The sequence below is a fragment of the Syngnathus leptorhynchus genome, chromosome 4, assembly GCF_054491065.1.
Source record: "Syngnathus leptorhynchus isolate UIUO chromosome 4, UIUO_Slep, whole genome shotgun sequence".
Taxonomy (NCBI): domain Eukaryota; kingdom Metazoa; phylum Chordata; class Actinopteri; order Syngnathiformes; family Syngnathidae; genus Syngnathus; species Syngnathus leptorhynchus.
Genome location: NC_141198.1, coordinates 538,205 through 559,635, shown reverse-complemented (window position 1 = coordinate 559,635; position 21,431 = coordinate 538,205). Strand labels below are relative to the sequence as shown.

The 21,431-nt window shown below is 46.3% G+C and overlaps 2 protein-coding genes across 5 annotated transcripts; one reads left to right on the top strand and one right to left on the bottom strand.

Moving 5' to 3' along the window:
- Positions 1–969: 969 nt before the first annotated feature.
- On the bottom strand, positions 970–20,666 carry gcnt4a (glucosaminyl (N-acetyl) transferase 4a). 2 transcript variants are annotated; one of them, XM_085910750.1, is made up of 3 exons: positions 20,466–20,666; positions 19,734–19,779; positions 970–3,171 (listed from the first exon to the last, which is right to left on the bottom strand). In XM_085910750.1, the coding sequence occupies exon 3, from the start codon at positions 3,168–3,170 to the stop codon at positions 1,884–1,886; it is 1,287 nt and encodes a 428-aa protein (XP_085766876.1). In that variant the 5' UTR covers position 3,171; positions 19,734–19,779; positions 20,466–20,666; the 3' UTR covers positions 970–1,883. The 2 variants fall into 2 exon arrangements, with proteins under 2 accessions (XP_085766876.1, XP_085766877.1); XM_085910751.1 differs by lacking the exons at positions 19,734–19,779; positions 20,466–20,666 and having other exon boundaries at positions 970–2,044; positions 2,105–5,493.
- Positions 16,648–19,732, top strand: LOC147057593 (uncharacterized). Of its 3 annotated transcripts, none has more exons than XM_085910747.1 (2): positions 16,648–18,785; positions 18,845–19,732. In XM_085910747.1, exons 1-2 carry the CDS (start codon positions 17,352–17,354, stop codon positions 18,884–18,886), a joined length of 1,476 nt encoding a protein of 491 aa, XP_085766873.1. In that variant the 5' UTR covers positions 16,648–17,351; the 3' UTR covers positions 18,887–19,732. The 3 variants fall into 3 exon arrangements, with proteins under 3 accessions (XP_085766873.1, XP_085766874.1, XP_085766875.1); XM_085910748.1 differs by having other exon boundaries at positions 16,653–18,424; positions 18,500–19,732; XM_085910749.1 differs by having other exon boundaries at positions 16,660–18,424; positions 18,596–19,732.
- Positions 20,667–21,431: the final 765 nt, after the last annotated feature.

Genomic DNA, 21,431 nt, shown 5'->3' with positions numbered 1-21,431 from the left:
TGGGAGATTCCAGGAGACAGGCAGTTACTCTAGGAGAGCTGCACATGGCCGTAGACGGTCCTCATCCCATCAGCAGGACCGATATCCGCTGCTTTGTGCAAGGAGGAACAGATTGAGCACTGCCCGAGCCCTACAGAATGACCTTCAGCAGGCTACTGGTGTGAATGTTTTTGCCCAAACAGTCAGAAAAAGACTTCACAAGGGTGGCCTCAGGGCACGACGTCCTGTAGTGTGCCCTATGCTCACTACTCAGCACCATGGAGCTCGATTGGCATTTGCCATAGAACACCAGAATTGTCAAGTCCGCCACTGGCACCCTGTGCTTTTCACAGATGAGAGCAGGTTTACCCTGAGCACCTGTGATAGACGTGAAAGGGTCTGGAGAAGCCAAGGAGAGCGCTATGCTGCCTGCAACATCATTCAGCATGACTGGTTCGGTGGTGGGTCAGTGATGGTCTGGGGAGGCATTTCCATGGAGGGACGAACAGACCTCTACAGGCTAGAGAACGGCAGTCTGACTGCCATTAGGTATCGGGATGAAATCCTTGCACCCATGGTCAGTAGGTCCTGGGTTCCTCCTGATCCACAACATTCCCGGCCTCATGTGGCAAGAGTATGCAGACAGTATCTGGAGGATGAAGGAATTGACACAATTGAATGGCCCTCACGATCACCTGATCTTAACCCGATAGAACACCTTTGGGACATAATGTTTCGGTCCATCAGACGCCACCAGGTTGCTCGTTAGACTTTGCAGGAGCTCACTGATGCCCTTAGACAGATCTGGGAGGACATCCCACAAGACACCATCCGTCGTCTCATTAGGAGCATGCCGCGACGTCAAGCCTGCATACAAGCATGTGGGGGCTACACAAGATATTGAAAACAGTTTTGAATTGCAGAAATTGAATTCAGGCAAAATGGATGAGCCTGCCGCATCATTTTTTACTTTGATTTTTGGGGTGTCTATATACTGAGCCCTCTGTAGGCTGAAAACTTTTATTTCCATCAAAATATGTGGCATCCTTTTGTTCCTGAGACATTAAACTGTCCATATCATTATAGATATCCAACTTTTTTTTTTCACCATTGAAATCTGATGTGTTTTCTACTACGGAAGAGGATTAGGGCCAGTGAAGAAAAAAAAACGAGGGGTGACAGGATTCTGACTTTTTTTCTCATTCTATCATCATCATCAACTTTTCTTTTGGCTCAGATTGATGTAAATCTTTCCTGACAATCCCTCAAATGTCGCTTTAGTATTTTGTCCCTTTTCTTTGATGGTTGCTGCTATTGTTGGGGTGTAGTTGCTGTGAAAATGTAATTTCCCTCACAGGGTGAATGAATTATCTTTTTCTCAAGTCAACAATGTATCAATTCAACCTTGTGCCGGGTACACACTTTGGGCTCTATTTTGGTAGACTGGCGCCATTGTGCTCGGTGTGAAAATGTGCGTAATGTCATTTACATCATTATTCATGCATCGTCATTTCTGTGCGGGATCAATGGTCTAGTTCAGTGTGTTTGGGAATTTGGAAGATGCGCAGCACCAATATATATATAGTCATCATAGTTGTCCCTCAGTTCCTGTCTGTTCTCGTTCTTTAAAAGGGCTTCTCTTTAAGACACTGCAGTGACACAAAAAGATGTTTCTCTTTCAGAGACTAAAGTTGCATTATTATTTCTGAATATCACTTAAGTATTGCATGTTTTGTATTGCTAAAAGGAGTGCACAACCACATATAGAAAGTTGCATTACAAACTTTTCATTTTTGCAATAATTTTTGTCAAGATATGACAAAGAAGTACATTCCACAGTTATGTACGCATGTTTAAAAACTTTGAGGCATGTTTCCGCCAAGTTCAGATGTTCAGAGTCATTTTTATGCGTAGTAGTGCTGCAGTTCGATCAACTTCTTCTCCAAACAACTGATCAAGATTGGGTCAACTTCAGGGTCAAATTTGTTAGCAAACCAATGACCATCATTGAGGAGCCAACGAAGTTCAGCAGCTCCATAGATGCAAACACTTCTCACATGTGTACCTGAGCAGGGTGGATATAAATGACCTTCTAAATAGTTCCATTTAACAAGTCGTGTCTTACTCTTTAAGTCTGTGACATCTGGAGCTGACCTGGGAATGTGACCTGGTACTCCTGGCATCCTGACAAGGGTGGCCCAAAAGTGTTCATCTGGTGAGTACGTGTCTGCTGACCATGCCAAAAAGTCTTTCACCACTTTGTTGTTGCTTATGTAATTCACAAACTCTCGCGAGAGGACAAAATATGCACTCCCAATGAACAGCATGATTCCATGTGGAGAAATATCTTTGGCTATAGCGGTTTTCACAGGAATACTTTGGTATTCATGAGGCACATTCTTTAGCTCATGATGAAAGCTGAAGCGTTGTTTCTTCAGCTTACTGGGGCGACTGGACTCAAGCATGTTGTTGCCATTCAGCTGCTTCAGCTCTCTTACTAGTTGATTGTTGGACTTGAGTGGAAAGTCTTGGCCACAGAGATTGATCACATATTTCCACTTGACCTCTGACCTCAGTAGGTCAGAGAGGCAGTTGAGATCGGCGTTAAGTCTGCTAATATGGGCATATTTAACAGATTCGAGTTTTGAGGCAATGAACACACTTGGGACACAACGAGCAAGGTTCTCCATGGCCTTAATGAATTTTGGAGAAGACTTTTGGTCATAGTGAATGCAGTAGATGTTTTGAGGTGCATAGATGGCATGAAGAATACGCTCCACCATGGGTGCATTTTTATGCACCACCAGGGAATAAGCAAGCGGAAAATTGTGCTCTACCGCTGAAATTGCAACACCATTATAATGTCTTGTTTTTAAAAAGGTTGGACAGTCCGAGGTCAGACTTACGGTGCTTTCATCATCCACTGCCACAAGAACTTTTTGTTTTAACTCAAGAGCTTTGCCTATTTCCACTGGGTCAAGTTCATAGATAGCGGTGCAGTTGACATCATACGTGTGGCTGTGAATTCCAGATAGCTTGTCAGTGATTCCATGGGGGTCAATGTAGGTGCTCTCCCACACTGTCACTGTGAGGTAGACCAGCTTCAGCAAACACACTGCCACCAGAGACACAAGAAACAGGAAGTACCTGTGTCTCGCTCTAAATATGGAGCAGCCATGTCTTACTTTCATTCTAGAAAAGGTTAAAAAAAAGACAAAGATAAACATTTGATCTAATCACCTGCACACATAGGTCAATGACATACAATCCACTAAAAGCTAATATCTTGGTATATACGTGTGTGTGTGTGCATTCTAAAAAAAACTCATTTTAGAGTATTTTTTGCCACCGCCCGCATGAAGACATTTTTTTTTCTTTTTAACATTCACAATCACAGTCTGAAATCCCTAACTTCAGCAGACTTCCATTTCATGCGTGCAATAATAAGCAAACCGCTGAATAAAATTTCCGTAATTTTCGGACTATAAGTCGTGGTTTTTTTCTTAGTTTGGGTGGGGGGGCGACTTATTCTAAGGAGCGACTTACATGTGAATTCTTTTCACAAATTTTCAAAATTCAAAAAAAAAAAAAAAAAAAGGGAACCCGCGATAAACAAACCGTGATGTAGCAAAGAATTGCTGTAATTTGAATTTCAAGTGACGTCAGTGGCGCGGCAGTTGTTTACATAAAGGACAAAGATTCGATCGTGGGATGACGAAGGTGACGAAGGGCCCCACCTACTACCGGCATCATTAGCGGCTTTGTTTGTAAGTGACACGGAGGACGAAGAGTTTGAAGGATTTAATGATTTGGAGTGGCACAGAAGGTTTGAAAAACTATTATGGCTTTGACGCACGCCCGGTCCTTCTCGACGGGAGCTCTCTTTCACCTCCGTGGATGGAAGTCGGGGGCCGGCGCTCGGCCAGGTGGCTGTCCGGGGACGGTGGATGGGGCTCGGACATGGCTTTTACGCACGCCCGGTCCTATTCTATGGAGCGCTCTTCCAACTCTGTGGCTGGAAGTTCAGTAGTTGTTGCCTCGTTGAACTCTTGTTTTGTTAAATAAAGAGCCATTTGCCAAACCCACGTCTTTGCTTGTACTTTGTTAACGCTACAATATAGTTATATACTAGATCTGTGGAATAACGACGAGGTTGACGTCAGGGCGCACGCGCGGCTTTGTTGACAAAGGACGAGGAAATTGATCCATGGATTTAATGATTTGGAGTGACACAGATGGTTTGATAATATTTTTGTAATATGATAGTTATTTGAAATATACTTTATATATTGTTGTATGGGTCTGTGGAATAATTAGAAATGCAAATCACGACGAGTCCGACGGCGCGCGTACGCGGCATTGTTTACATAAAGGACGATCGATTGATTTAATGAATTGGAGTGACACAGATGGTTTTATAAACGTGTTATTCATGTAATAGTTATTAGAGCAACTTTGAATGTTTCGTCAGGCCCGTTCTCACCTCTTTATTTTTGTTTATGTTGTTAGCATACTTATCGTTTAGCCTGTTGTTGCTCATTCATGTCCGTTCTTGGTGTTGGATTTTGACAAATAAATATGCCCCAAAAGTGCGACTTATACACCGGGGCGACTTATATATGTTGTTTTTTTTCACTTTATTGTGCATTTTATGGCTGGTGCGACTTATACTCCGGATCGACTTATAGTCCGAAAATTACGGTAAATCCAATCGCAAGATTTAGTTGGAGTGGATTTTATTTTTCTCAGTTTTATCTCTCAAATAGGATTTTAGAACATTCATTCATTCATTCATTCATTTTCTGAACCGCTTTGTCCCCACGGGAGTCGCAGGCGTGCTGGAGCCTATCCCAGCCGTCATCGGGCAGTAGGCGGGGGACACCCTGAATTGGTTGCCAGCCGATCGCAGGGCACAACCATCCGCACTCGCACTCACACCTAGGGACAATTTGGGGTATCAAATCGGTCTACTAAGCATGTTTTTGGGATGTGGGAGGAAACTGGAGTGCCGGGAGAAAACCCACGCGGGCTCGGGGAGAACATGCAAACTCCACACAGGGAGGGTCGGAGGTGGAATCGAACCCGCACCCTCCTAACTGTGAGGCGGACTTTAGAACAATCACTACTTAATTAGAGTCTCTTTTGCCACCTCCTGCATGAAGAAACTTTTTTTTTCTTTTTAACAAGCACATTTGGTCTGAACGAAGACAAGGCAGAAACGGAAACCCCTATCTTTATCAGATTTTTGTCATACGCATGCTTAGTTTGTCCTTTTTTAAAAGCTTCTTGTCTTCTGTCCTTTGTTGGCAAAATTGGCACCCGTCTGGGACAGACGGAATGCCCATTTCGCCATATTACTAGCTAACATTAAACAGCAGAATAGAAGATGCAACAAGACATTAATGTACAGTTTACTGTTTGAATTTGCATACACACAACAGTTATGTTCCATTATTAGCCACTGTGCGAGAAGTCAGCCCTATTCTGATGATGACGATGTCTTCTATTGGGAAAATAATACATTTGGTGTCAAATGCTAAAATTGATACCAATCTCTTTGGTATGTTCAAAATGATACTTGCTTGTTCGGGATATCAAATATTACATATCTCTCCGGGAATTTTCTTGTAGAGGCTAAATGTTATCATCCATGCATCTATTGATCCATCGATTGATCCATCCATCCATTTTCTATACCGCTTGTCCCCATGGGGGTCGCGGGCGTGCTGGAGCCTATCCCAGCAGTCATAGTGCAGTGGACAATCGCAGGGCACACAGAGACCATCCGCACTCGTACTCACATCTAGGATTCAATCGACCTACCATGTTTTTGGGATGTGGGAGGAAACCGGAATGCCCGGAGAAAACTCACAAAGGCGAACGGGGAGAACATGCAAACTCCACACAGGAGGTGGAATCGAACTCACACCCTCCTAACTGTGAGGCGGACATGCTACTCAGTGCCACACCGTGCCTCCCGCTAAATCTTATATTAAACAAAATATTAATATGATACATTGGAGTTGTTGCTACAAAATACTGATGTATGAGTATATTTAGATCTCAGTGTTTGAATGGGCAAATGCAGTTGTTCACTTAAATGTACCATATTTTCCAGACTACAAGTCGCAGTTTTTTTTAGTTTGGCCAGGGGTCAAACTTATACTCAGGAGCGACTTGTGTGTGAAATTATTAACACATTACGTGTTTAATTTCACGTTATTTTCACACTAAACCTCAAGAGGGCACTCTAGGCCTGTGGAATAATTGGAACTACAACTGACAGTGAGTCTGACGTAAGGGACGTAGAAGAAGAAGCGCCGCATCTTCTACTTCCAAAGTTAGTGGAGGTGTTTAAAAGTGACACAGAGGATAAAGATTTCGCTGGATTTAATGGTTTGGAGTGACACGGGTGGTTCAATAAACTGGTTAGCATGTTATTTATGCTATAAATATCTGAACAACTCTTAATATGTTATGTTACCATACCAGGCACATTCTTAGTTCGTTGTGTGTGCGTCATGTAACGTTAGTATACCGTACAATTATTCAGCCTGTTGTTGCCTCTATTCTTCATCTTCATCTTCTTCCGCTTATCCGGGGTCGGGTCGCGGGGGCAGCAGCTTTAGGAGGGACTCCGAGACCTCCCTCTCCCCAGCCACTTCCTCCAGCTCATCCCGGGGGATCCCAAGGCGTTCCCAGGCCAGCCGAGAGACGTAGTCTCTCCAGCGCGTCCTGGGTCGTCCTCGGGGTCTCCTACCGGTGGGACATGCCGGGAACACCTCCCCGGGGAGGCGTCCAGGAGGCATCCTGATGAGATGCCCGAGCCACCTCATCTGGCTCCTCTCAACGTGGAGGAGCAGCGGCTCTACTCCGAGTCTCTCCCGGATGACCGGGCTTCTCACCCTATCTCTAAGGGAGAGCCCGGACATCCTGCGGAGGAAACTAATTTCAGCCGCTTGTATCCTGGACCTCGTTCTTTCGGTCATGACCCATAGCTCGTGACCATAGGTGAGGGTAGGAGCGTAGATCGACCGGTAAATCGAGAGCTTTGCCATTTGGCTCAGCTCTCTCTTCACCACGACGGACGGGTACAGAGTCCGCATTACTGCCGACGCTGCACCGATCCGCCTGTCGATCTCACGCTCCAACCTGCCCTCACTCGTGAACAAGACCCCAAGATACTTGAACTCCTCCACTTGGGGCAGGATCTCATCCCCGATCCGGAGAGGGCATTCCACCCTTTTCCGACCGAGGACCATGGACTCGGATTTGGAGGTGTGACCCTCATCCCGACCGCTTCACACTCGGCTGCGAACCGCTCCAGTGAGAGCTGGAGATCACGGACTGAAGAAGCCAACAGCACCACGTCATCTGCAAAAAGCAGTGACGCGATGCTGAGGTCCCCAAACCGGACCCCCTCAACGCCTTGGCTGCGCCTAGAAATTCTGTCCATAAAAATTATGAACAGAATCGATGACAAAGGGCAGCCTTGGCGGAGTCCAACCCTCACTGGGAACGAATCCGACTTACTGCCGGAAATGCCGACCAAACTCTGGCATCGGTGATACAGGGACCGAACCGCCCTTATCAGTTGGCTCGGCACCCCGTACTCCCGAAGCACCCTCCAGAGAACCTCCCGAGGGACACGGTCGAACGCCTTCTCCAAGTCCACAAAGCACATGTGGACTGGTTGGGCGAACTTCCATGCACCCTCAAGGATCCTGCCGAGGGTGTAGAGCTGGTCCACTGTTCCACGGCCAGGACGAAAGCCACACTGCTCCTCCTAAATCCGAGGTTCGACCTCCCAACAGATCCTCCTCTCCAGCACCCCTGAATAGACCTTACCAGGGAGGCTGAGGAGTGTGATTCCCCTGTAATTGGAACACACCCTCCGGTCCCCCTTCTTAAAGAGGGGAACCACCACCCCAGTCTGCCAATCCAGAGGCACCGTCCCCGATGTCCACGCAATGCTGTAGAGGCGTGTCAGCCAAGACAGCCCCACAACATCCAGAGCCTTTAAGAACTCCGGGCGGATCTCATCCACCCCCGGGGCCTTGCCACCAAGGAGTTTTTTAACTACCTCAGTGACTTCGACCTCCGAGATTGGAGAGTCCACCTCAGAGTCCTCAGGCCCTGCTTCCACAAACGAAGGCGTGTTGGTGGAATTGAGGAGGTCTTCGAAGTATTCCCCCCACCGACTCACGACATCCCGAGTCGAGGTCAGCAGCATACCATCTCCACTGTAAACAGTGTTGACCGTGCACTGCCTCTATTCTATCTTTATTTAAAATTTCCTGTCAAGATGACATGTCTGTTCTTGGTGTTGGATTTTATCAAATAAATTTCCCTCCAAAACACGACTTATTATGCATATTTATGGCATTTTACGGTACATGCAAGCTGACCAAATATAGCATGGTCGTTTCATAAGGTTGGTGTAATTTTTTAAACAACTCCCTTTAAATCAAATCAGAACGTTACTACTAAAGGGAAATGTGCTTTCAGCGGTTTGCAAACATTTTTTAAGGTTGTGTGAAACATATAATCATATCAATATAATATCTAGTATTGGAGTGCTTGTGTGGATTGGTGGGGGGTGAGGAATGTGCAGGCACACTGCATGAACTTGTTTTCTTCTAAGAGTTATCGAACAGGCCCAGGAAGGGAGTACCAGACGAAGGGAGTACGGGACGGTACGGAACGAAGGGAGTACCGGACGATAACACCTCGAGGTCGGTGAGGAACGAGAACAAAGAACAATACCACGTCCAGGTGGTTGGGCTTCGAGAGGAAAACAACCAACCCCCTGACCACAGTGATGACACCTCGACGGGGAGGAGATGACCATCGACCAATCATCACACAATATTTTGCATGCTTTAATATTCATATTGTGTTTCTTTAAAACTGGGCAACCCGGAAGAATGTGTCGTCTTTTGGTGGTCACAAAAACGCACGAGTTTTAGTGTGAGGGACCCGGGACCCAGGCCTGTATTAGTACGCTTTGTTAGGAATAAACATTTGGTAAATTTGGTCTGATTGATCTACTGGTCTTCTCTTTGACAGAACGAACTCGCAAAATTGTTAGGCGCGCCAGTGTGTGGATTGGGACATAGAAACTTGTGTTAAGTGTTGATCGCAATTTGGAGTCAGATCAATAGGTAAAATCCGTATCCTAACAATTTCTTGGTGACCCCGACGTGATGTCAAGAGAAGGGTAATTGACAACTCGTGGTCTGTATCCAGGACACCGGACAGCGTCTGGGACGCTGTCTCTCGGTCGGCGAACCGTTTGGAATAAAGTGCACAACGTTGAGCTGGTACAACGTCTCCTCAACCCTGAGCTCATCACTGATAAGGTAAGCAGAATGCCTGTTACTAAAAGTCGAAATTCTGCAAATTGAAAGAGGAAATTTAAGAGGAGACTGCTGTTCAGATCAAATAAAGTGTGCAAGAGATACATACGGCGAATAAGTTTGGAACTTACGTGTGTGACGTGTACGGTAAAGTCAGGGACTTACGCGTATTACGAATAGGTCCGGTCCGGGACCTAGCCTAGTCGTGGCGGACAAGGGTACGTTGACGAGCGTATTCAAATAGCCAGGTTTTTTTTTGAGATCCTGGGAGGAGTGAGGCACTCCCGAAAACATCCGGTGGTAACAGTTCCTTCTGTGAGAGATCAGACCGCTAAAATATCCAAAATGAATTAAATTGGGGGGAGTGTGTGCGTGTGTGTGTGTGTGTGTGTGTGTGTGTGTGTGTGTGTGTGTGTGTGTGTGTGTGTGTGTGTGTGTGTGTGTGTGTGTGTGTGTGTGTGTGTGTGTGTGTGAGATGAGTGGAGTGCGTGTGCTGAGAGGATGAATGGAGTGAGATAGTGTGTGATGAGAGGTGTTTGTGCGCTGAGAGGAATGAATGGAGTGAGATAGTGTGTGTGATGAGAGGTGTGTGTGCGCTGAGAGGAATGAATGGAGTGAGATTGAAAGAATGTATGCAATGTGGTAGCGCAAATTGTGAGTGGCATTGACAGAAAGAAAGTGGCAAAGGAGCGTGTGGGACACCGAAAAGTCTTTGCGAAATTGGAAGCTGACAAATTGTTTCAGGGTTTTTCAACAACTTGGGACATGGAACGTCTCTCACGGCAATTGCAGCAAAAAGAGGGTCAGGTGCTGAAAAGAAAGCTCTCCTTAGAAGACAAGCAGAAAGGGGCCGGCTGGCGTGAGCGCAAGGTGCTCGAGAAGCACATTAGGGAGAGAGAGGAAGAGCGACGCTCTTTGCACAATATGGCAACAGCTGCAACAGCTTTGTTTGCCACTCAGAAGAAACTGCCCGTAGAAAGTGTTGTTAATGTGAGAAAAGCAGAGGAGGTAGAGAAAGCTGCCATAGACTTAGTGCTGAGAACGAGGAGCTAAAGAAGAAAGTTGAGCAAATTGGTGAGCAGCGTAGACAGGAAGCGCAGATGTTAAAATAGGTAACGGAAAAGTGAGACAAGACGTGAAGAGCAAGTGGAGACAGAAAGAGCGTTCACAGCGAGACTGGTGAGGGAGGTGCCCTTGCTACAAGTAGCAGTAGCAGTAGTAGTTTGAAAACATTAAAATGACTTTCCCACAACCCACCGATCTGGCCCCCACTATGTTTCCTTATGATGTGAAAATGTCACCTGCCCAACATAATGTAACGTGTGGAGAGTTGGATTGAAACCACAGGTCGCCATCCAACTCTCACGCACGAGGCAGAGGTGCTCTTCCGGACAGCGCTGGTGGATGGACTTCCGCCAGATGTGAAGAAGCAGCTAATGTCACACCCTGACATTCTGGTTTGTGCCGAGGAACGATTTAAACGTCATCTTTTGCATCACTGCAGAATGTTTACTGAGTCACAAGCTAAAGTTGATAACGAGACAGACGCATTATCCAAACAGTTGTTGAAATTACAGTTGGCAAAAATGCATGGTGAAGCTAAACAGTCTAAATCACAGAAAAAGGAAATGCAAATGTCACAGGCTCCTCAGGTGGTGGGACGCGGAAGGGGCCAGTTCCGGGGCGGATACAGAGGCCGGGGAGGGAGTGCACCTGCTTACCCGGGGAGGGCAACATACAAAAACCATTCGCCCAACGCATGCTTCATCTGCGGCGAAACCGATCACTGGGCAAGAGAATGCCCGCAGTATCGACCGCACGGAGCCGCCCGCCCAGCCGGAGGCCCGCCACATCAACCTGAGGCGCCGATGCAACAAGCAGGAACAGCTCCGTCTGGTGAACGGCCCTGGCAACAGCCACAAACACACGGAGGTCAGTACTACCAACATGATGATCTCTGGTGTGGACAATTTGAATAGGGCTGCCCGGGGAGCAAGAGAAGCAGTGGCCCAGCGAAGTCAATGCTTCATGAGACAGTGGAGGGAAAACCTGTGCAGATGCTGGTGGACACAGGAGCAACTTATTCATCAATAAACACTGCCCTTCCTGTATCCTCACTGTCAAAGAAAACAACAACTTTAGTCGGCTTCTCGGGAAAACCACAAACTCTGCCTTTTACCAAACCACTTGAAACTGTGATCACCCGGACGGGGTGTAGACTGTGGCACAAATACATCCATTCCACAGACACTCCGATCAATTTGATGGGGAGGACTTGTTGTCAGCTGTTGGGCCAGAGGGAGTGATTATTCAATTTCCAGATGGCGTCAGCATCCAGTGCTCACAACAAATACAACAACATGGCTGGAGCCAGAGACCCCTGCTGGTGGTGGTGTGTTCTCGACCTACCTACTGTGGAAACCCTGGATCTGCTCACTGACGCCATACCACCCACCTGTTGATCCTTTGCATTGCACTCTATATTATGACCGAAAAAGTGATGATGTATATCGGGATTTGTTTGAAGATATTGAAGGGCACATGTGGGATTTAACTTCATCACGCATTTTGATTGGTAAAGAGGGAGTTGCAGCGGCAACTGAACTGACATATGAACAAATGCAGTGGTTCAAAATGACAGAGAAAGGGGTGCCACACATTTCGCTGGCTATTGCCCTAGGACACAAGGCCAGACAATTGGGCTCAATGGTCAAGCAGTTGTTGCAACAGACCGATTGGCGGAAAACTCACAATCCTAATTTGTACTGGTTTGAGTCTCAGAATGCATACCAAATTAAACAACCCATGGCAGACAGGATTGCTGGAGATGATGTTGGTGTTCCGCGGTCCAGTAATCTGGACGGGGAACACCCAGACTCCTGTTTGCGTCCTACGTTGAAGCCTAAGCCCGGCCTGTTTCAGCCGACCACGTGGCCGGGAGCAGAGGTGATCATTGATTTCACCGACATGTATACAAGAGTGAATGGTAAACGCTTTTTGCTTGTGTTGGTTGACGCTTACTCAGGCTGGCCTGAGGCATATCCGTGCTCGAAAGAAGATTCTGCTGCTGTGATCAAGGCTTTGATCACCCATTACATCCCCACACATGGTTTTCCGGCCCTGATCCGCTCTGACAATGGTACACACTTTAACAACAAAGCCTTGGCCAAGGTGGAATCAATTTTGGGTTTGAAGCGTCGATTCGGCTGTGTCTACCATCCTCAGAGCCAGGGCAAAGTTGAACGAATGAACTGGACGTTGAAGGAAAAAACTGGCCAAAATTATTGCTCAAATGAGAATGAATTGGCTCCAAGCGATTCCGCTTGCCTTGTTGTCTGTGCGGCAATCTGTTAACAGGCACACTGGATTTGCACCATTTGAATTGATGACAGGTCGTCTAATGCCGGGACCAGCAACGACGCTCGTCCCACCGGAGGATGTTACGGTACCAAATTTGTCTCATACAGCATACTGGTCCTATTTGTCTGCTTTGGTGTCCAGTGTTTCTGCACAGATTTGAGAGAAATCCGCTGCGGCGGAGGAAGGTGTGTCGGTGGAGAAACAGCTCACATGTACATGTGTACGTCAGAGTCATCTCCAGAAAGTGGATGGAGCCCAGGTGGAAGGGCCCCTTTCGTGTCTTGGCCAGGACCTCTCACATGGCCCAGCTCGACTTCAAAGGACGCCGGTGGTATCACTACTCATACCTACGTCCGGCCCCAGAGTTTGTTCCGTCAGGATGAAGGTATTCTTGTTTGGCCGTGTCCCGGACCCGGCCAAGAGGGGGGGAGACAGAAAGAGAAGGAGCAGCAATACGGAAAAGTAAAGGGGAGGGCTCGAAAGGTTTTTCGGATTTTTCAGAATTAATTTTAGTAGTGCTATTTTTATTAAGTTGTCTTTTTGTGTGGACATTGATGAGACTATCCAGCAGAAAACGTCCCAGATTCAAATTTTACCCACTTATAAACAATACCGATGCAAAGGAGAAGTAGTTTTTGAGGCTGAGGTGAACACAACAGAAGAGCTCTCACGAGAGGAACAGGGAGGTTTGAGACAGAGATGTGACAGCGGAAATTGGCAAATGCATGTCACGTTGTTTAATTGGACAGAGACAAACCAAACGTTACAGGACAAATTGGAAAAGTACCAGAGAAGGGTGTGGAGGAAGCAAATTGAACAGGTAAGGGAAATATGGGATTCAGCCCCACCAGACAGAGAAGGGACATGTATTCACCAATGTAAAGAGGATGGACGGTTTGTAAGTTGCTTCATGTCATGGACAAAAGAAGTTAACATATGGAAAAATGTGGTTGTTTTATTTTATTTATGGTTTTTCAATGCTTAGGGAATGAGTTTGGTTTGTCCTCGGTTGAGAGGGCATTGGAGAGTCACAGCATACAATTATTCACTAAAAAAGAAAGCCCATTTTTGACAACCATGTGACTCAACAAAATATGACATGTTTAAAGTTAAAGGGGACCGGCATAAGTATTGGGACAATAGATACCACATGGTGCAAATTCAATTTGTCACTGACTGTAACCTCTCCTCTCTCTCGTGCAGACATCTGGTTGTGGTGTGGTGATGACAAATTATATGATCGCTTGCCGAAGAATGCATCAGGTATCTGCGCCCTCGTGTCTTTGATAATGCCTGTGGTGGTTGTCCCCATTGAAATACAGAATACCAATTGGGACCTGGAGTCCCCATTGGCGGAGCTCCTGAAGAGGGCCAAAAGAGACGTTTTGCCCCCGTGGTTGAGTGACGACGATCCAACATATATTGACGCTATAGGAGTGCCCCGAGGTGTACCAGATGAGTATAAACTCGTTAATCAAGTGGGCTCGGGATTCGAAAGTATCTTCTTATGGATCACCCCCAATAAAAATGTTGACCGTATTAATTACGTTCATTACAATGTCCAACGACTGGGTAATTATACAGCTGAATCATTTGCCGCAGTTCATGAACAATTGGCCGTAACGTCATTAATGGCGTTCCAAAATGGAATTGCGTTGGACATGCTATTGGCTAAGGAACATGGTGTGTGTGGAATGTTTGGTGATGCATGTTGTACTTTCATCCCAAACAACACGGCACCAGGGGGACGACTGACCAAGGCGTTGGAAGGACTAAGGACACTGAATAAAAAGATGAAAGATCATACAGGTGTACACACCGATATTTGGTTTGATTGGATGAAAACGTTCGGAAACTGGAAAGGGCTCATCATGTCTGTGCTTGTTGCTGTGGCTATTTTTACTACAATTATGATGTTATGCGGTTGTTGTTGTGTTCCATGTATTAGATCACTCACTGTCCGGTTGATCGAGAAAACCGTTGGCCCGTTGCCACCGATGGGCCAATATACCCTGGTGGCTCAACATGAGCCGCGGGAGGAAGGAAGGACCGATAGCGCGCTGGTAGCTATTTGCTAGAGTAGTGGGTGATGACCTCATAAATGAGGTCATGAGAGGGAATAAAGGGAAATGTGCTTTCAGCGGTTTGCAAACATTTTTTAAGGTTGTGTGAAACATATACTCATATCAATATAATATCTAGTATTGGAGTGCTTGTGTGGATTGGTGGGGGGTGAGGAATGTGCAGGCACACTGCATGAACTTGTTTTCTTCTAAGAGTTATGGAACAGGCCCAGGAAGGGAGTACCAGACGAAGGGAGTACGGGACGGTACGGAACGAAGGGAGTACCGGACGATAACACCTCAAGGTCGGTGAGGAACGAGAACAAAGAACAATACCACGTCCAGGTGGTTGGGCTTCGAGAGGAAAACAACCAACCCCCTGACCACAGTGATGACACCTCGACGGGGAGGAGATGACCATCGACCAATCATCACACAATATTTTGCATGCTTTAATATTCATATTGTGTTTCTTTAAAACTGGGCAACCCGGAAGAATGTGTCGTCTTTTGGTGGTCACAAAAACGCACGAGTTTTAGTGTGAGGGACCCGGGACCCAGGCCTGTATTAGTACGCTTTGTTAGGAATAAACATTTGGTAAATTTGGTCTGATTGATCGACTGGTCTTCTCTTTGACAGAACAAACTCGCAAAATTGTTAGGTGCGCCAGTGTGTGGATTGGGACATAGAAACTTGTGTTAAGTGTTGATCGCAATTTGGAGTCAGATCAATAGCTAAAATCCGTATCCTAACACTAAGTTTGTACCCATACATGGCGCTATTCAAGCTAATACTGCCACTGCACACACACGCACAACTTACCCTGGTGTGTGGAATACTGCACGCACAATTCAGTTTGAAGTCTGGCAATGTGACACAAAAACAGCTTTTCTAAGTACAGTGTTCATAGTTGTTGAAATATATGATGAGAAATATGAATCATGCAATCATTAATATCTGAAGTAGAAGATTGAGTATTAGTGTAGCAGTGTGTGTGCGTGCGTGCGTGCGTGTGTGTATAAAATCAGTTCTTGACTTTTTTTCTGTGATGGACTGATTCATGGTCTGAATTATAATATATAATCGGCAAACATCTGTTAGATCCCTGTGGTGGTGATAACACGCAATTCGAGAACATGTGTTCAGCTACAGAACTTGTATGTGTTTTTTCTAATATATTTGTGTAGCCAAGTACCAAGTGGTAGTGGGGTCACGGACCACTGCACTAAGGGGCCTGAGCCACATTCGGGTCGGCCTAGCAGCACCCCTGGCAAGTATAGATAACCTGGGAAGGGAAACTTCACACAAGGCAGATTTATCAAACGCTGTTAAGACACATGACTTCGTATTTCCTTATTTGAAACAACAATATTGATGCTAACTTTATGATCACTCATGGCAGAGAGCACAGTAAACAATGACAGATAAAACGTGGTGAAAACAGACTATGGCTAAATCTTGCATTCTCGTGAATTACACTGACGCGACAAACTCGACATTTAGACATACCATCAAAAGGACTTTTTGGGCTGTTGGCAAACATTTTTTGTTGTCCAAAAGAACCCTCAATAGTGTGCAAACAAGTTGATAGCTAGAAATCTGCTTGCCTCACACTTAGTGTTGTTTCTAGTTGTGCATTAAATCATTGCCACTTGACGCGCTAAATTATCATGACTCACGCCATAACAAAGTCAGTCACTCAATGGTCAGCTTAACCAATATGATTTGTAGATAACACAGCACTTTTACTGAAGACCAGTCTTGGTCAGATGCATTTAAGAAACATTTTTAAAAAAAAAACATGCAATGGTAGCTACGGTACGTAACGAGCATATCAAAGAAATATGTACATGTACTGTATCGATGCACCCCTAAGAACAAACAAACATATGTGTGTGTCCGTGTGTGTAATGCATATAGTACGTATATCGCCCATGTATTCAAGATTCAAGAAGAATTTATTCGCCATGTTTGAGCGTGCCAAACAAGGAATTTGACTTCGTTACATCATACGTCATCCAAGATGGCGCCGCGTACGGCAGCCTCCGTGGGTCGCTCTCTGCTTCTTTGTCTCATTTTGTGTGTTTTCTGTGTTCTCTGCTGTCCATCTCGGATCACTTTTACCAGAGAAGCGTTGTTAAACATCAGACAATCTTCTTCTAGTATTTTCTCTCCTGTCCTCTCCGATTCAAAATGTTTGCCGGAGATTTTAGCTGGAGCGGCGATGCTATACAAGCTAGCACGCCGACGACGGCGCGGAAAACGAACCGGAGCCCTCGTTAAGCTGAGGCAGAAAGGGTTCCGGTCTGCCCTACCATCAATTCATCTGGCGAATGTTCGCTCCCTGGCGAACAAAGTGGACGAACTGCTGCTCCTCGGCTAATGCGGGCAGATCGCAGCGCGTAGCTCACCGAAAAATCAAAGGGAGGTGAACTGTGTTTCTACATTAATGAACGTTGGTGTACTGACGTCACTGTGTTGAAAGAGTCTTGCAGCCCTCTCCTAGAAACACTCTTCATAAACTGCCGACCGTTCTATTCACCACGGGAGTTCTCCTCGATCGTCATGGCGGCTGTTTACATTCCACCACATGCGCAGATACAAACAGCACATTACGTGTCCCACCAGGGGGGCACAGACACTGAACCACTGCTACACCGTAATTAAGGATGCATACCACTCTGTAGCTCGTGCAGCTTTAGGACTCTCGGACCACTGTCTAGTTCATCTGGTCCCGGCCTACAGGCAGAAACTAAAAACTTCTAAGCCTGTAGTGAGGACTGGGAGGAAGTGGACAGTGGAGTCAAGGCACGACCTCCAAGCCTGCTTTGACTGCACAGATTGGGGAGTTTTGGAAGCTGCAACCTCAGACCTGCATGAACTCACTGACACTGTCACATCATACATCTGTTTTTGTGAGGACCTGTGTGTGCAGACTAAGACCTTCTGCACGTACAACAACGACAAATCTTGGTTTACACCGAACCTCAGGAGGCTGCGCAAAGCCAAGGAGGAGGCCTACAAGACCGGCGACCGAGACCTGTTCAAGCAGACCAGAAACACACTGAACCGAGAGGTCAGGAGGGCCAGGAGGTGTTACGGGGAGAGCCAGGAGAGACACACCTTTGCCAATCCTGATCCCTCAACAGTGTGGAAAGGTCTGCAGAGCATCACGGGCTTCAAGAAACGAACCCTCCGTCCTGTGGAGAGCCCAAGGCTTGCTAACCAGCTGAACAGGTTCTATTGCAGGTTTGATCGGTCTTCCCACACAACAGGACCTCCTGCAGCACAATCAACATACTCCCCTCCCCTCACAACCACTCTGTCCACACCTCCATCACCGCTGTCACCTAATCTCTCTCTTGCAGAGGCCGTACCCGCACTCCAGATCCGTGAGGAGGAGGTGCGCCAGGTGTTCCGCAGACAAAAGATCAGGAAGGCACCGGGCCCAGACGGCGTGTCACCCTCCTGCTTGAAAGTCTGTGCTGAGCAGCTGGCGCCCACCTTTGCACGGATCTTCAACCGCTCCCTGGAGCTGTGTGAGGTGCCCTTGTGCTTCAAAAGCTCCACCATCGTTCCAGTGGCCAAGAAGCCCACCATCACAGGATTGAACGACTACAGACCTGTCGCTCTGACATCTGTGGTCATGAAATCTTTCGAGAGGTTAGTGCTGAACCACCTGAAGCATGTCACGGGTCCCCTGCTTGACCCCCTCCAGTTTGCCTACCGGGCAAACAGGTCGGTGGATGATGCGGTCAACATGGGACTGCACTACATCCTGCACCACCTGGACACCCCAGGAACGTACGCCAGGATCCTGTTTGTGGATTTCAGCTCGGCGTTCAACACCATCGCTCCTGACATCCTCCAACAGAAGCTCATCCAGCTCGCTGTGCCTGCCTCCACCTGTCATTGGATCACCAGCTTCCTGACCAACAGGAGACAGCGTGTGAGGCTGGGGAGCATCGCATCTGGTTCCAGGACCACCAGTCCTCAAGACCGTGGAGATGACAGTGGATTTCAGGCGAGATCCTTCACCACTTTCACCCCTCACTATCCGCAGTAATACCATACTCTCCTCAGACACCTTCAAGTTCCTGGGTACCACAATCTCACGGGACCTGAACTGGACCGGCCACATAGACTCTGTCCGGAAGAAGGCCCAGCAGAGGCTGTACTTCCTGAGACTGCTCAAGAAGTTCAACCTGCCGCGGGAGCTGCTGAAGACCTTCTACACCGCCATCATCCAGTCTGTCGTCTGCACCTCCATCACTGTCTGGTTTGGATCGGCCTCCAAACAAGACAAGCACAGACTGCAACGGACAATCAGGACTGCAGAAAATATCATTGGAATCAACCTCCCATCTATCCAAGACTTGTACCTGTCCAGGACAAGGAAACGCGCAAGCAACATCTCTACGGACCCTTCTCACCCAAGTTACAGTCTGTTTGAACTACTCCCCTCCGGACGGCGTTATAGAGCTCTGTACGCCAAAACCAGCAGACACAGAGACAGCTTCTTCCCCCAGGCTGTTTCTCTGATGAACTCACACCACTCTTAGTCTCAGAGTCATTGCTGTGCAATAACATCCTGCCCTCAACACCCTTTTGGATTGTCTACACTGATTGCACTATGTGTCTTCTCTGCATCCATTGCAGCCTGGTCATCCTGGAAGAGGGACCCTCCCATCTGTGGTCTCTTCTCAAGGTTTCTCACTTCCCCTAGTCGGAGATTTGAGTTTTTTTCCTTACCCTCATGGGAGTTTAAGACCAGGGGATGGCTGAGAATATTGTCATTGTATTGTCATTTGTCATTTTCACATGTCCTGAGTGTTGTTAGTCATCTAAATGTTGAACAGAGACTGTGATGTAAAAAGTCAAATTCCTTGTTTGGCACGCTCAAACATGGCGAATAAATTCTTCTTGAATGTATTGTTAACATTATGTAAATAAACAAAAAGAGTAGACTAACCTTGTTCTGTCCTGGAGACTGTGATCCAAACCTTTTCCGTACAACCCTTAATGACACATCAAAATTATGAAATTAAATTTAAAAGATCCACCTCTCAATTACAGAAGTATGGAGCTAACAAGACGGCGTAAAGACTTTGACTGGCAAATACGTTAGAGAACGTTCAAACATACTTGTCAGTTAAAAGGTTTTTACTTCACATTGGAAGTTCCATGCTTTAGTACTTAATAAAACTTAAATGAAAAAACATAACAAACCCATAATAGTTATGCGTTTTCTAGGTTGTGACTGATTTAATAGCCTTGAATCTAATTAGAACTGGAGAAGTTAACCATTCTACTTATATGTTTGTTAATCACCAACGGACGCTAAAGTTGCTTGTGTACTTTCAAATTTAGCTCGTAGCAGACATGAGAGATGTCATCCATGCTGATCATGTCATGACATCTTTGATCAACTGGTGGAAGAAGATTGAGAATGCCTCCTCTTTCATCTATAACGGCTTCAAACAACAAAGCGTACAGCATGTAAAAATGGAGAAAAAAATTATTGGTTTGTTACGTTCGTAGTATTGTTGATATTGAGTCAGTAAAGTGCTTTGTTAGCTGCAGCTACAATTGTGAAAATGCTATACAATAAAGTTGAGGTGATTACTTTCAAATAGATGAATGTATGACATAGTCTCAGAGCACATTTGTAAAATACCGAACAAAGTGAGTCTTGTACTATTACCTTAATAGATGTCTGTTGGTGTGACAGCACAGTGGGAGGCGAACCAGCAGGAAAAGTCCCCCATGTGTGAAGAAAGTTCAGACGGAACAGGGCGAATGTGTGTCCTGTCTGCTATGTCTACAGCTCTATCATTGACTGGAGGGTGTTTCGAGAGGAGTGACAGAAGAGGGAAGAGGGAAAGCAGTGGGGGGAGGGAGTCTCAGGAACAGTCCACCCACTGACTCTCACAACCGCAGAACTGTGTCCAACACTATTACTACACATTCACCATGCTCTATCTTGGCTGTTGATCAACCTGCATGACGTAGGCCCCTCAGCACTCGGGAAACTAGTTTCAGTCGTACAGTATGTGTTGTTTAATACATAGCATTTATTTTTTTATTTTTGCTGCAATCATTTTTTAATTTTTTTAAAAATTATTTCAAGGGCCAATCCAGATGCAAATGCTTACAGGTATCGAATGATTAACCCTGTAAAGCCTGGTTTACATGGCAGGATTATCAGCCTGATTTTAGCCCCAAATCTCCCCTCCTGACAATTGTAGGTTGTCCCTGATTCTAGTAATGCTCCAAAGATAATCTTAGTCGATAATCATGCCATGTGTGGTGTCTTCAGGCTGATCTCGGCCAATCGGAAGGGCGTCCGACCTCAAATCGGGGATATTCAACATGTTGGATTTTTTTTGCCCCTACTTCACATTGTTTGTAGTGACCCCCGAGGACAAACAGGCACGTGGCTAGTTAATAACAATAATAATAATGCATTGGATTTGTATTGCTCTTTCCTATAGCATACACGTTGCACTGATAGTAGATGTATTATTCATTCACTCATTCATACACACTCTGATGGTAATAAGCTACGTATGTCGCCGCAGCTGCCCTGAGGCAGGCTGACAGGAGCATGGCATACAGTGCTTGCCTAAGGCCTCTCCGACCACCATCAAACATTCGCTTCCAGACATAT

What these genes read in the sequence shown, in the direction of transcription:
- LOC147057593 (XM_085910747.1), top strand. Translation starts at nt 17,352, where the DNA reads ATGCGCAGATACAAACAGCACATTACGTGTCCCACCAGGGGGGCACAG. An exon ending in GAGATGACAGTGGATTTCAG is followed by an intron (nt 18,786 to 18,844) that starts GCGAGATCCTTC and finishes TACTCTCCTCAG; the next exon opens with ACACCTTCAAGTTCCTGGGT.
- gcnt4a (XM_085910750.1), bottom strand. Translation starts at nt 3,170, where the DNA reads ATGAAAGTAAGACATGGCTGCTCCATATTTAGAGCGAGACACAGGTAC.